Source organism: Ornithodoros turicata, chromosome 2 (assembly GCF_037126465.1).
Source record: "Ornithodoros turicata isolate Travis chromosome 2, ASM3712646v1, whole genome shotgun sequence".
Classification (NCBI taxonomy): domain Eukaryota; kingdom Metazoa; phylum Arthropoda; class Arachnida; order Ixodida; family Argasidae; genus Ornithodoros; species Ornithodoros turicata.
In genome coordinates this window covers 106,706,413-106,720,677 of record NC_088202.1, presented here as the reverse complement: position 1 = coordinate 106,720,677, position 14,265 = coordinate 106,706,413, and the positions used below count along the sequence as shown (strand labels likewise).

The window sequence follows — 14,265 nt, the reverse complement described above, 5'->3', positions numbered from 1 at the left end:
CAGCCGGCATAAACCATAACCGAAGCAGACGACCGAGCAGTATGGTTCACCATAAGAGCGGTGTCCCTCAAAGTTCCCATGCTGCTTTGCGCCGCGCGCTTGGTGGCGCGCGCATCTTTTTAAAATCATTTATTGCGCATGTGGGCACTCGTCTCACCTGTAAACAACGATGTAAACTTTAAACTCCTGTTTCCACAAAGTTGCAACATACTAAGGTTTTAGTTTTATGAACCATCCCTGTAACTTAACTACTGTACACGTTTTTCAGTAGGTCCATTCTTTTTACCTGCACCTCCTGAACTAGTGCAAGGAGTGCAACACTGTCGCATTCTTTTTGCCATGCACTCGCACTGCACTTGCACGTCCCCATTCTTTTTGGGGAAGTGCTGACCTGGTTCTGCACTAGTTCTGGATTTCCTTGCACGACGTATCCTGGTCGTGCAAGGAAAGGGTGCAAAGTAGCAGACGACAAGATGGCGGAGAGCACTTCGCAATAACGTCGTCTGCTAAGTCACGATGATTGCCTGGCCTGTTTTATTAGACACTAGAGAACATGTAACGAATGACGGGGGTATTTTGTACATGGCATCAACTAAGTAAACGTTTATCTAATAACTCGGTTGGAAAAAGGTGATGGCAGATGGCTGTTGTGTAGCAGAAAGTGCGGGGCGCGAGTTAGCAGACGACGGTTTGGCTACCGCAGCTAGTACGATGATCGCCTGGCCTGTTCTATCAGATACCGGTGAACATATAATGAATGACGGGGAGTATTTGTATATGACGTCCAGTAAGTAAACTTTTATGTAATAATCTTGTTGGAAAAACTGACGTTGGGAAAAATGTTCGTTTAACTCGCGTATAGTGCCCATCAAAAGCAGTTCGCGCAGCCCTGTTTTACGCACGGCAGGAACTTGTAGAAGTTCGGAACGTAAAAATGCACGTTTGTATGTGCTGTGCATAGCAGCGGTAACTAGACGAGTTCAATCACATGCGCTATTGAACGGGCGGGGCGGCGGGGTTTGATCGGTTTTTGATCGGAAAACGGGGTTTATATTTCGTTTTCTCTCTTTATCTCTATATATCTTTTATTTTTTAATCAATCCATCTCTTTCTGTAAAATATTTCTGTATGACGAGATCCGAGTTCTAACTTGCGATATAGCTCCTAGCGACTGAAAGAAATATAACTACACCGCGCATACCGTTATTTAACGTCATCCGTCCTATAGGCATATAATTATTTATTTATTTATTTGTTCACCAGCTGAGGACCGCATTTACATGCCGTCTGCGGTGGTGACGATCCATCAACAGCAAGATTCACATGAGGTGAGGACGTCACTCTCGCCAGCTCCGCTGCCGACTGTGGATGAAGGTGAAGCCTCACAAATCAAAGGAGCTACACAAAGGAGCTATTTGAATATGAAGAGTAAGTAATGAGCACAAATTGACATATGTGATTGATTACATATACCAGCCCGTCTAGACCGACTAGACTGTACTATTTTGTTCTTGTTCAGCAGTGCAATGGGTTTATTTACATGGTGGGTCTCTTGTATTCAGAGAACTGCATGACATCTTGGAGAGCCAGCATCACATCTCTCCTGTAGTTCTGATGGCACCTGGCAAAACCGTGATCAAACGTGGGTAAGCAAAACAGGGCAACCTCTACTGCAGCTGTGTAAAAGTATAACAAACCTTAGCTGCACGTCCAGTGCACTCTGGTAGCATCGCAGAAAAAAAAAAAAACGAAAAGTTGTTTTGCGTGCACATAATTGCAGTATCAAAAAGACAAAGGGGCAATGTGCATAACCATTCAATTTAATAGCTTTTACCAGTCAATCAATCAATAGTAAGTTTTTGTTGACCTGCTACAATGCTTCAACTAGTACATTCTGGTCAGCAGGTCCACAAAAATAGCCAAGGCCACGAGCCACAGCACGACGCAGTCTCCGCCGCCTCAGCTACCACTACCCGAGGAGGAGGGGGAGGAGGAGGCGTCGGAAACACCAGTCACCAGACACAGGAGGCGCAGAGCGCCCAGGGAGAGTGCAATAGAAGTTCTGCGGGAGCTTGTTAATCAAATGAAAACGATCGAGGAAGCCAGGCAGAAGCGCCATGAAGAGAAGATTGCACTACTTGAGCATCATCACCTGATTTGTGGCATCATCAGTTTGTACTGAATGTAGCTAAAAAAAAAAACATTATAAAACCCCTTAGTCTCATAAACATTCTTAACTTTTTTATACGAAGTGCAGACGGCTCTTGTCATGTATTCCATCGAATTGCAGGCAAACTGCGCAATATATACTGGAGGCATTCACCTGTACTGAATACACGAGAGAAAAGTAGCTAATGAATTTAATAATAGAACTAGCTCTGCAATGAACATAACACTATTTTACAACAGAGCCTCAGCTGTTTGCTTCCCGATCTCCTCCGCAGCACGATGCACAGCAGCATTGCTTACAGGGAGGGGCGCTTCACTTTCATCTTCCTCATTCATGGAGAGCGATTGGAAGGCTTCCAGGTCGTCCTCAGCACTGCACAGGTTGTGCAAAACGCAACATGCCAGTATGATCAGACATGATTTCCTTATGGTGTCCACATCTACACCATACAGTCTTCTGAAACGTTGCTTCAGAAGACCGAAAGTGTTTTCAATAATGACACGTTGTCTGCTGTGGATATAATTACACAATTATATCAGTTATTATATCGGTAATGCTTGTCCCGACGCTTTGTAGGGGGTCAGCAACCAGGGAAGCAACGGGTAGGCTGCGTCTCCAAGCCCACCTGAAATATGACCACCACGTTCATTAGATTCCCTGTGTGATATGAAGGTATATGATCAACCTCAGATGTCCTCAAATGTAAGCAAAATACCCTGCACTAAAACAATGTTATCAGAAAAACATGCATTACATGAGGTATCTTCCAAAATTTGCTGTATTTTCAATATCTCCCAGAATTAAAAGTAGTGCGGCTGTATGATATTCTGTCACCTTAGCATTTAGTAGATGCCACTGGGTAAAAGAAACTCTGTCTAAGTACGTTCGCATCGTGGGACCTTCCAGGGCATCCGACAAAAACGTCGATGAATTTTTTTTCTTCATTGCAGATGCCCTGCAGCACAATAGACTGATATTTCTTTCTATTGTAGTATGAGTCCGGAGACTCCTGGGGAGTTTTGATCGGGATATGCGTCCCGTCTATGGCACCTATTACATTTGGTATCCTTTTGCCGATTTCATTTGCCGCAGTCTGCTGGCGGCGTGTCGTTTCCTCCGGCCAAGTAATGACATTTCCACTTATATCCAGCAGGAAATGTAAGACCCGCAGGACACACTTGCGAGCCGCCGTCTGAGTGAAAGTGAACTTCCACTCGCACGAATGGTGTCCGCGAGCCCAGGTATGCCAAAGCGATCAGGAACGTCTTTTCTGCTGGCACTCTTGGGAGGCCGACAGTTGACTTTGGAAAGTGCACAGATGTTTCGAAGCGATGGGACAGTTCTGCCACACGTGCGCGTGACATCCGAAACATCCGTATGAACTCAAAGCTGTAGTAACTGTTTACTACCGACTCATAATATCCATGAACACGGTAGCGCTTGTGCCGGTTCAAAGCCTCGCATACCATCCCTAATAAAACGATGTGGTCATCCTCATCATCACTGTCGGAGTCGAAAAAAACCAAAGGTACAGCAATTGGCAACGCCATGAAGAACGAGATTCTCCCAATATTCGCTAACGAATTGTTCTACAAACAAACCGCGAACAAACGACAGACGAGCTGAAGAGAAACATAGCAGACGACAAGGTCTGCGCTTCGTAGCAGACGACAAGGCCTGCACTTGATCATTCTTTTTAGGAGCTGGTAGTATCGCGCCAGTGCACCTGGCTCAGAACTGTTGTCTAAGATTTGTGTGACTTTCGGAGCGTGTATCACGATGGTCAGTCTGTCGCGGCCAAAAACTTTATACATTGTGCACCAGTGTATCATTGCATTATACGACAAGCGCATCATGTTGGGTTGTACAACAATGGCGTGTAAAAAAATCCTGCAGCCAAAATTTTAGCAGCCTTCCACCATGTCTCAAAACGGAAGATAAGCTGAGTGACTTTTCTTTGAATGTTTCAAGTGGGTCAGGGCATATACAGACAAGCAGCAAGCAGGTTGTTTGATCGCTCTTCCGAGGTTCAATCGAACACACTTGCATTTTACCAGGCGGCAAATGCAGTTTGAGTGCATAATATGCTTGGGAGAACGTGTTACACTACACTGGTAGTGTTGTCATCAATATATATGCGAACACTCGAGCGCTTTTCTGCATGCATTGCTAGCATGGTACAGGTTGGGACAAAAGTTTACGGAACACGCGAGCGGCGTACTTTTTCTTCGGTGCGACACCCTAGCGGCTGCAGGAAGCGGGTGAGTTCACTGTTTCGGAGGGGTGGAAGGGTACGCTGTTAGAGACACACAGCGGTAGCTTCCACTTCCCAAACAACAAGGCGATACCGGAACTACCGCTGTGTCTCTGGCGTCGCACGCTTGCACCCCTCCGAAGCAGTGAACTCACCCGCTTGCCAGCCGCTAGGATGTCGTACCGACGAAAAAATTTCGCCGCTCGCGTGTTCCGTAAACTTTTGTCCCAACCTGCACACGGTGTTCTCTATGGAAGCGAATGCACATTCATTTCTTTGAATTACCTTCGCGCACAAGTTCGGTATTACGTCATAATGAGACCAAGATTGTCACCCTTTTTCATGTATTGGTATTGTTTTGTGCCTTGGTTTGATTTGTGAGAAAGAATCCTACGTAACGGTGGTGTGGCGCGACTTGAGTACCGCCGTTGTGTCTGAGCTATATCGTCAGCTTGTTGCGATAATAATAATTTGTAGCGTGTCGTGCTATTTGTAGCAGTTTTTAAGGCAAAAGTGGTCTCTCAATACAGATTTCCTCATGGGGCTACTCAGAGGATCGTCTGTCAAGTGTGATGCGACTGAGTGTACAGGTAAGTATCATGTTCCTTATCCACGGGTTTCTACTTTACAGGAAGGAACCACCTCAGTGCACGCACTGTGGTTAGCCTCTCTCAATTTCGCGCATTTTCTAACATGTTCACATCTGAAACACATCTTATACACCTTAGGCTCCTTCACCCAGCAATATAATAATTATAGTTCTTTTTAGAATAGTTTTTAATCTTTTCAATTTTTAGAAGTTACAGCAATTGTAAACTGATGTTTTAACATTTGTCCAATGCATTTATTAAACGTATTTATTTTTAACTAGTTGCATTCAAACCGATGTTCTGATGTATTATGACCTTTGTTGTCGATGCACCATAAAAATTGGAATAATCATCATCAATACAGGTTACTTCACAGCTGCCTCGAGCCCTCGACATACTCAAGAAATGGGTGCAGAACCTGCGTAATGCCTAGAAACTTTGATTACCACAGCACCTCCAGAAAGTAAAAGCATATGTGTCACATGGGATTTTTAAAGGTATTCACAGTATATAAAACCTTGTATTAACTGCTGTAGATCTATGCCGCCTCTACAGTACACTCTCAGAAATTAAAACTTGTCAGGGAACTGTGATAATTGTTTCAGTTAATAGGCATGAACATATATGCTATAAGTAGAAAATTCTTGAGAATGCACTTCTCTGGCTACTGATGTTGTTTACATCTACTGTTGATCACATTCATTTATCACATATTATATTCTTATATATTATTATTCTTATATATATTATTATATTATCACATATTTGATCACATTAAATTTAAAATTCAGCATATATGAGAAAATATCAGGAGGGAAGTTGCTATTCATTGCTCATTCCAACCTAAAATTGAGTGCTACAAATTTAGAGAGTGTACCTGTCCATTGTCATACCTAAAATATATATTGTCATTGTAGGAAGGTCACAAAACAATAAATGTAGTCTTTTGCGACCTCCCTGCACGTTCATTGTATCCTGAAGCGCATAAGTGCAAGAAATAAATGTTGAACTTGAAAAATGTATATTATTCTTTACTCATCATCAGTGATCTTCGTTACAAAAGCATATCGTGTTAGACTTTTTTGTTTACGTTTCACAGACGGGGTACACGAGGGCCAAAATGACAAAATCACAACTGTTTCAAGCTCCAAATCATCCTGTTGCAATTTGCAGACCATACGTGTGTAGTGCAACAGGGCCCTTGCACATCAAAACGTAAGATGGGAGTCACAGCTAATGCAAAGCGTTTCCTATGAGAGACTTCGATGCTGAACAAAATTGTGCAAACTGCGGAAGGTGCCATAGAAGATCTTCAGAAAGCATTTCTGCCTGCGAGTATATATCTCCCGGACCGTTCGTTATGGAACAATTTTTGTCCAGAACGCAGCATGGGATATTATATACATGGTTGTTGTTAACCTCACATCGTTTCTTATCGAAATATTGGCTGGGAAACGTGCTGTAGTACAATCCCCAGCGCTGCACTGCAGCGACGGTCTAGTTTCGGAATGCAAAACATAACCTAATTAAGAATCGAACGGCAGGACACCCATGAAACACTGTTAGGATACATAAGTATACTGGCACCTTACAAAATTGTGTGATGACAAACAACGATCAACGCCTGCAGCGCAATAAATACTCACAATCTCCGTTGCCTCCCATTGTTTTCTATGGGCACACACAGCGCTTTAGGGCCTCCCAACATGGCGGCCCGAATGCACGCCTCTCTCCCACGAGCCCATCTCCCATGCGCGATCCAGCCTTTATACATAGAGATCAGTAGAACCGTGTAGTATATTTCTATTGTCGGGAAAAACTCACGTGACCTCAGACGTCGGGCCAATCGTTGGGCCTCGGTAGAGTAGTTTTTTGCTTTGTTTTATTTTGTCTCCATGGGTGACGCGTGACGTAAAGCGACGCTGCCGAGGGGTTCTCTTTCCCTTTCCCCTCTGTTCTCTCCCCGCTTTGGCGGTTCTGGATTTTCGTTCGCATCCAGTGAAATAAATAAAACGCGGAAGCGTTGGCTCTTTCTGTTGCACAAGGTGCTTTATTTTTCGGGATTGGTATTTCCAAATCACACATATGCAGTCTTCTGTATCTGCGCCAAACACGAACTTGACATGAACATTGTTTCTGAAGTTCGAGTAATATGCCGAAGCAACTTCACATTCACTGTTAGCTGATGTCTTAAGTGGAAGACTTCACAGTAGATCAGTAAGTTCACTGCACAGGCACACACATTCACAAATCCAGCATGATAGGAAACATGTCCATATCCCTTTGCTGCGTGTATAGTGTCACATGTCAAGGCTGACCCGTCACAAAGGAACCTGTGCAGCTGCTAAGCCAAAAGATGATGTTCCAACCACTCAGAGTGGCATATCCATTCTATTGCGTCCATGCCGATGCTTTTCTGAAGCAGATATGAGTTGAGCAGTACCTATAGTTCATACCTGAGCAAGAAAGACCAGAACAGGGATCAGAAAACGTGAAAACTAAAAATTCTACCGGCCGAAATGCTGAGTATATGCCACAGGTGCGGTGCTATGCTATGCTACGCTAAGCGGCAGAATGGAATAGGAACTGACTTACCTGCCATCGAGTGGAAAAACACAGTATTGATCCTCCTTGAATCGTTGTCGCGCCAAGCTAGCAAGCGAAGCAAACCTGCGCCTTCCACTTATCTATCACTGAATTTACTTGCAGAAGTATCCAAGAGGATTCAAGTTTTGCAGAGTCGGTATCGACGGGCACTAAAAGCCATCCAAAGCGGTACCGGCAAAGATGCTTTGCGTGCGTACCTGCTGCACCATATTTCGAAACTTTACGGCGAACTGCTCCGGCACCCCAGACACGGCGGTGCCCGCTTTCCCGCGCCACGAAAAGGTTATAATTTCGAACCGACCAATGAGCGCTCGCATACCAGGGGAGCGGCCGCAGGAGCCAATGGGATGCTCTCGGTAGAGAACTCGCGCTTCGACGTAAAAATTTTGACGTTTCATGACGTTTGATGACGCGAAAGGCTCGCAGCGCCTCACTTTAGTCCGCAAAGGAACTCGCGAGTTTCATCCCCTTGGTAGAACTTGGAGGGAGAAGGACTTGCGACGGCAGCCGCAGCACCAGCGACACCTCTGAATGAGAGCGCGAACCAACCGTTTTCGTGGTAAGCGCGCAAGGTGGCTTTTTGTATGAAAACTGACTGGAAAGGCGATTTTTGTGCTCAGCAGCAGAGGTGGGCAAAACTCCTCACGGTCTTTGCCCTCACCTCGATTTTCCTGGATGGAGCTTTGTCCTCACCTCGCCTCACCTCAACTACTTTTCGGAGAAGTTCCCTCACCTCACCTCAAAAAAAATTCAGAGATTTTTCCTCGCCTGCCCTCACCTCAAATAATTTTTCAGAAAATTTTCCTCGCCTCACCTCATCTCAAAACATTATCCGAAAAATGTCCTCACCTCACCTCACCTCAGCATTTCCTGAAAAAATCTTTCCTCACCTCACCTCACCTCAAAACCTTTTCAGAGAATTTCCCTCACCTCACCTCACCTCAGCCTTGCATAAAAAATTTCCCTCACCTCACCTCACCTCACCTCAAATTCCGTGAGGTGAGGGGGTTCAAGGCGCCCTCACCTCACTTGCAGTTAGGAGGGTGCCCCTCCCTGCTCAAGGTCGACGCTTCTCACTTTTTTAAATTACGAAAGTACGCAGCGTAAAGCAAGTATCGAGACTAAAGCATCAGGTCCCGACTCTCTGCTTCAGCGGTAGATTGTGACTGTAGGTGTTTGTGGCGCAAGCGCAACAAAGGCCAGGAAGCGCCACGACTGCGGTGAGTACCTGATGAATGGCGATGATAGCTAAAATTATTTACGGATCATGTCCTACGCATTATATCATGGCCGCTCGCCATCAGCTAGTGGGATGGCAGGTGCATTGCTAATTGTCTCGTTCACCGCCTTCGCATGGCATCCGATAGGTTGAGCGCTACAGTGGTGGCTGAATCGAAGCGCAGCTTTGTGAATCATAATCGTATGAGTGTCACGTCATCAGTGCACCCAATGTCGTGCCCCCTACTTTTTGTGAGATGTGCAGCCAGAGTCTCTAGACCCATCGTCAGGACTCAGGACCAGCCAATAAGCAGCGATTATTGATAGTGAAGTGCAACGGCTCGCGTCGTTTGGTTTACAACAGTCACTGAAAAAACAAATAAAGTAAAGAAGACAGCCCTAACAACTACCTTTTGCCAACTTGCCTCATATCACCTAAAAATTTTCGGACAAATTTTCCCTTTTCTTCTCTCGACACACGAAAAAAAGTCCTCACCTCACATGAAAAAGGAATCCTCACCTCAGAAAATTTTAACAAAAATTCCCTCACCTCACCTCAAAAATTTTTCAGAAAATGTATCTCATCCCACCTCACCTCAGACTTTCTGGAGAAAAAATTTCCTCACCTCACCTCACCTCAAAAAGTTTTTCAGAAAATTTTCCTCACCTCACCTCAAAATTATTTCAGAAAATTTTCCTCACCTCACCTCACCTCAGTCTTTCCCAAGGAAAATGTCCCTCACCTCACCTCACCTCAGCGTCTTCTAGGAAGATTTTTCCTCACCTCACCTCACCTCAACCATTGCTCCAAAAGATGCTCCTCACCTCACCTCACCTCAAATTCCGTGAGGTGAGGGTGAGGTGAGGGTGAGGGAGCCCTCACCCTCACAAGCCCTCGCGAGGGTGCCCACCTCTGCTCAGCAGTGCTCAATAATTTAAATACGAGAGCAAGAACGGCTTTTGTGTGCCCCAAACGCATAGTGCCTCCTTCTATCACATTTCTTAGGCTATTTTCTCACACTATTTTACAGCAGTTCTGTGTAGCTTACAGCAGCTCCAAATGCTGCAACGAAGCATCTTACTATGGCGGGCTAATCTTACCCATTAAGCCACAGACAGCGCTCATTAATTTCCTCCTGAACTCATCCTCGTTAATATAATTATGAATATGCCTTCTCAAATATACCCTATGTAAGCCTTCTGCATTAGTCTGCAGTGTATGCAACCACTTTTTACGAAATTCTACGCAAACTATACACAACTCGACATGGAAAGGAATGGACGACACTGGCTAAAATAAAACTAAGGGCGTTTCCTTCTGCTACTGTCTCTTACGTTACTCATTTGCTGCGTGTCAAATATCGCGTCTCTCTGTATAACAATAACAAAAAAAAAATTATATTGCGTTGCAGATAATTAGTAGCTAAAGCTTTACAGCATAGAAATTCGTTCACTGCCTCTCCATTCTCTACTAACAGGTACTGAATCTGAACACGTTTAAAACTGCAAGGAATGCTTATGTATCGTTTATTGCAGAGATCATGGCGTTTCTTGCCAGAGCACGCACTTTCTTTCGGGATTCATACTAGATCCAACCGGGCAGTGGTACGTCTCTTGGAAGCTTCGGTAGTTCCACAGAGGCACATTGACCAAATTTTCTGCCTCCGATATACTTGAGCTGCTACCGCCGCTGCAGAACCCCATACTATAGTATACGAAGAACAAGCGACGAGCATCGTACGTTTGAAAATTCTCAAACTTAGTGTCACTCGATATTTCGGCGTCGTACTTGTCGAAGACTGGCTTCAGTGCCATCGACGTCTCCAGGAGTTTAGTCGCATCGATGCGATCCAAGGCGTACTGCTGTAAACATAGCTGCGAGTTCCTCAGGAAAGAATTCGCCAAGTCGGGCCACCAGCGGCGAGGGGAGGTTCCACTGTCGACCCATACCGCGTGCAAAACCATGTTCAGCAAGCAACGCATGACCCGTATGCCAGATTGCGGCAGCTGAAAGACTGTACTGTTCTCGTGAGCAGCTAGCGAGATGTTAAACAGCAAAGCAGGAACGAACACTGTGTTATCACTGTGTCGACAGTCTGTGTCAAAAGCCGATCCCAGCCAGCGATTTTCAGGGCCTTTCCGCAGGCTCTCGAAAAAGCTCTTCGCACGCAAAGAATAAAAAGCCTGTAGTCCTTGTCCAGGGACAACCCTTGGAAGAACTCTCTGGAATTCATCTACTTGTGCTATGTCCGACAGCCAAGGTGGATAAAGTAACAAAAATCGAGATTGGGAGAGCAGTCTGTTCGCCCGTTGCTTGGATTCCACGTCCAAGACTGCTGAATAGTTTAAAGACTTCATAAGTTCGCTTCTGAGTGCTCCCAACAGGTGCATTATGGAATCTGAATTAAGGCTGTCATGCAAGTTAGTGACCCGAGTGGCGTAAAGGAAAAGTGCGGGCGAAGCGCGCTCCACCACCCTCAAGCATAAATTCCATTGCGGTACTTGAGGACGTTGTTTTCTGTATATGGCGCCCACTAGTCCTTCCTTCAGGTCCTTTGCAGACATTGGTAGAAAGGCTGACATCTCCAGCATCAGACGGACTCCAAGGTAGTTAAGTACGATGTACGGTTCTGTGTTACGAACTAGATTGAGTAATTGGCTGAGGAATACCGATGACTCGATCAGGACTTCTGTGTTGCTGCCATTGTAATCTATCCCCTCACTGCCCGCAAAGAGGGAGGTAAGAAACGTAAATAGCTCGGGAAGATCCCTCAGTGTTCCTGTGCGATGTGCGTTTGGACCTATGAGGCGACTCTGGTTAAAAGCGAAGCCTTCTAGTCGGCTCGCGAACTGCGCCACTTCCTGAGCGTAGACCCAATGGTTACGCTGTTTGTTATGTTTGTTAAGTGCTGCTATAGCGGCGTAGGCACTCGCATTGTAGAAGCTGGTTGTATTACTGTCGCCGGACGTGGTGTATGGGGAAAGAATCGCTGGAGCGCCAACGGCGACGACACCTCCGGTCTTCTTGGGATGCGTTGCTGCCCAAACGTTCAACAAAGTTTCCGTTCCCGCTATCCTCAGCACTCTAGCAGCGACTTTCCAAACAGAAGAACCGTTCTTCGGTGTGGAGGAGTACGGGAAACCGTCCAACGTCACCAACCAAAGCAGCTCTGAAATGGGAGCCCAGTCGGCGCTTTCAATATTGCTAGCATTCATGCATTCGTCAAATATGCCTTTAAACGATGCCAGCTCACCCGGAATATTGTCCTGATCAAGTAAGGATTTCACTTTGCTTTCTAACAAATTGATTTGAGCTTCGTCCACGGTCGCAGCAGAGCCTTGCTCGGCTAGTTTCAATGTGCCCTTCCAGCGGGTACAGGCAAACCTGTAGAAATTCTCGCACGGGTCCACGTTCCAGGATAAAAGTGCCTTCAAGTAATCTCCCTCCCGTAGGCAGAACGATGTTGAGCAAACGCCGTGCATATGTTTCCGAGTGTTTAGGCTTCCATTCGTACCATTCAATGCAGCGTTCGAAAAAGATAAGTTGTGAGGAAGCCATATCCGCGCCCCCATCGAGGCAAATTCCCTTGGTAGTAGAAGTACTAGGCATAGTACCACGACCAGGGATAAGATGAAGATGGTTGAGTATAAGATTTTCTTACATCTGAATGCTATATGACGTCTCGGCTGTCCCCGATTCAGATTATGCTCAGAAGTGTACGTACTGCCTTGACTGCATACAAAGTTTCCTTCGGACGAGTGGTGCGTTGCGATGTGGTGCAATGGAACCATGCTTCCCTTGTAACGTGACCGCAGTGCTTTTAGTGATCGTGAAGAGCCTCTAGTGTTCTTCCCAATCTTATCTTCGAATTGTTTAACCATAACAGATGTTGCATGTCGATCGGTAGAGTAGTTCTCTCTAAGCTTCTCTGCTTCAAGTATGCGATCGTTGCCACGGATGTCTGTGGTTATTTCACCTGGGCTTGCCCCTGAACAAACCAAAGCGTTTGTATCGCCGAAGGTGCATTTGCGAGGGACACTTGAAGACGTACAGAATGGAACACGAGGAATTAGATTTTTCAGAATAGCTTTCCACGACACCTTCGGTGGCGCATCTTGCATGAGGGAGACATCACCGGACGCTTGACCGCTTGAGAAGGGCTCGCACGTTATTCTACTAGCAGTTCCATCAGAGGTTGCTTCGTTGGTGCACTCTCTGGATAAACAGGCACCTCTGCTTTGTGTTGTTTGCCGTTCAGTGTCCCTCGTAGCTTCGGATCTTCTGTCTGCATCTTTAGCCATTCGAGAAAGTACAGCTTTCCCTGTACATACGTGCTGGTCATCTGTTATCAGCTGCGAACGCGTGACTTTGTCCCTTAAATTGGGGTGAGCACATGCGCGATGCATATTACCGCTTTCTGTTATTGCGAGAGCTGTGCCAGATTTTATGGCTGCTGTACTCGGCTCTTTTCTGCAAACTTTTTCTAACTCGACCTGCCTACTGTGGAGGCATTCATCTCGGAGGAAACCACCAGGAACAGGTCTCGCCACTTCATAGTCATGACTGTTAGTCAACAGTTTCGTACGCGACCTCCCGCTAGACGAACTGTGACTGACTGTGTACGTATCATCTAGTGGTGATAAATCTTCTAAGCCCAGCCTCATAACAGAAGGAACAGTGAAGAGATTGGTTGCCGGTGAGTTCCTGGCGCCGTAGAGTTTTTGGCCACCTAGCAGACTCACGTGAGGTTGCTCAGGGAGACGCTTCATGATGCGACGTTCTGTCTTCGACATAGCCGGATCAGAGTGCGTGGCCACTGCCGTGGCGGGTCTTCGACCTTCTTTACAAACGTTTGTTTGAACTGCCCTAGAGCATTGTGGTTTTTCAGTCTCCTGAGCCCAAATCACATCAATGCTTGCTTCGGATACGCCAGGAGCCATTTCCCCCCCTGCATCTGTACCGTAATCAGAGCTCTGAGCTTGGACGTACCCTGCGCATTCTTGTTTTGGATACAAGGGCATCTCATTTGGAAACCTCTTAACTGGACGGCGTAGACTGCTTGTTCTGTGCGCAAGGAGGGCAACTGCTTCCTCTCTCGTAAGCAGCCTCGGGACACTTCGTGCCTTTCCCGGCGAAGTTGATGAAGCGCTATACCCGTGTGTCAGATCGAAGGAATCAGTAGTGTTCAAAGACGAAAGCTGTGAGCCGTCACTGCCCTCTGACGTTGCGTAACACCTGTCATGCGGTAGTTGATGTTCACTGTTGTCATCCATTGCCTCACGCTCACTTATAAAAAGAACATCTTCAAAGCCCAGCAAACTGTAGAACGAGCGTCATCGAATGCGCGTGACATCATCTCTTCTTCCCTGCTGGTGCATGGCGGTGTGGCGCGTATGTGAAAGTATCTATAATGCACAGCCAACAT

The 14,265-nt window shown here is 46.0% G+C and overlaps 1 protein-coding gene across 1 annotated transcript; it reads right to left on the bottom strand.

Annotated features, from left to right (window-relative positions):
- Positions 1 to 10,378: 10,378 nt before the first annotated feature.
- Positions 10,379 to 12,412, bottom strand: LOC135384933 (neprilysin-1-like). Its single transcript, XM_064614114.1, has one exon. The coding sequence runs from the start codon at positions 12,410 to 12,412 to the stop codon at positions 10,379 to 10,381; it is 2,034 nt and encodes a 677-aa protein (XP_064470184.1).
- Between the last annotated feature and the right edge of the window lie 1,853 nt (positions 12,413 to 14,265).

Excerpts from the sequence above, each read along its gene's own strand:
- LOC135384933 (XM_064614114.1), bottom strand. The coding sequence starts at position 12,412 with ATGGGGGCGCGGATATGGCTTCCTCACAACTTATCTTTTTCGAACGCT.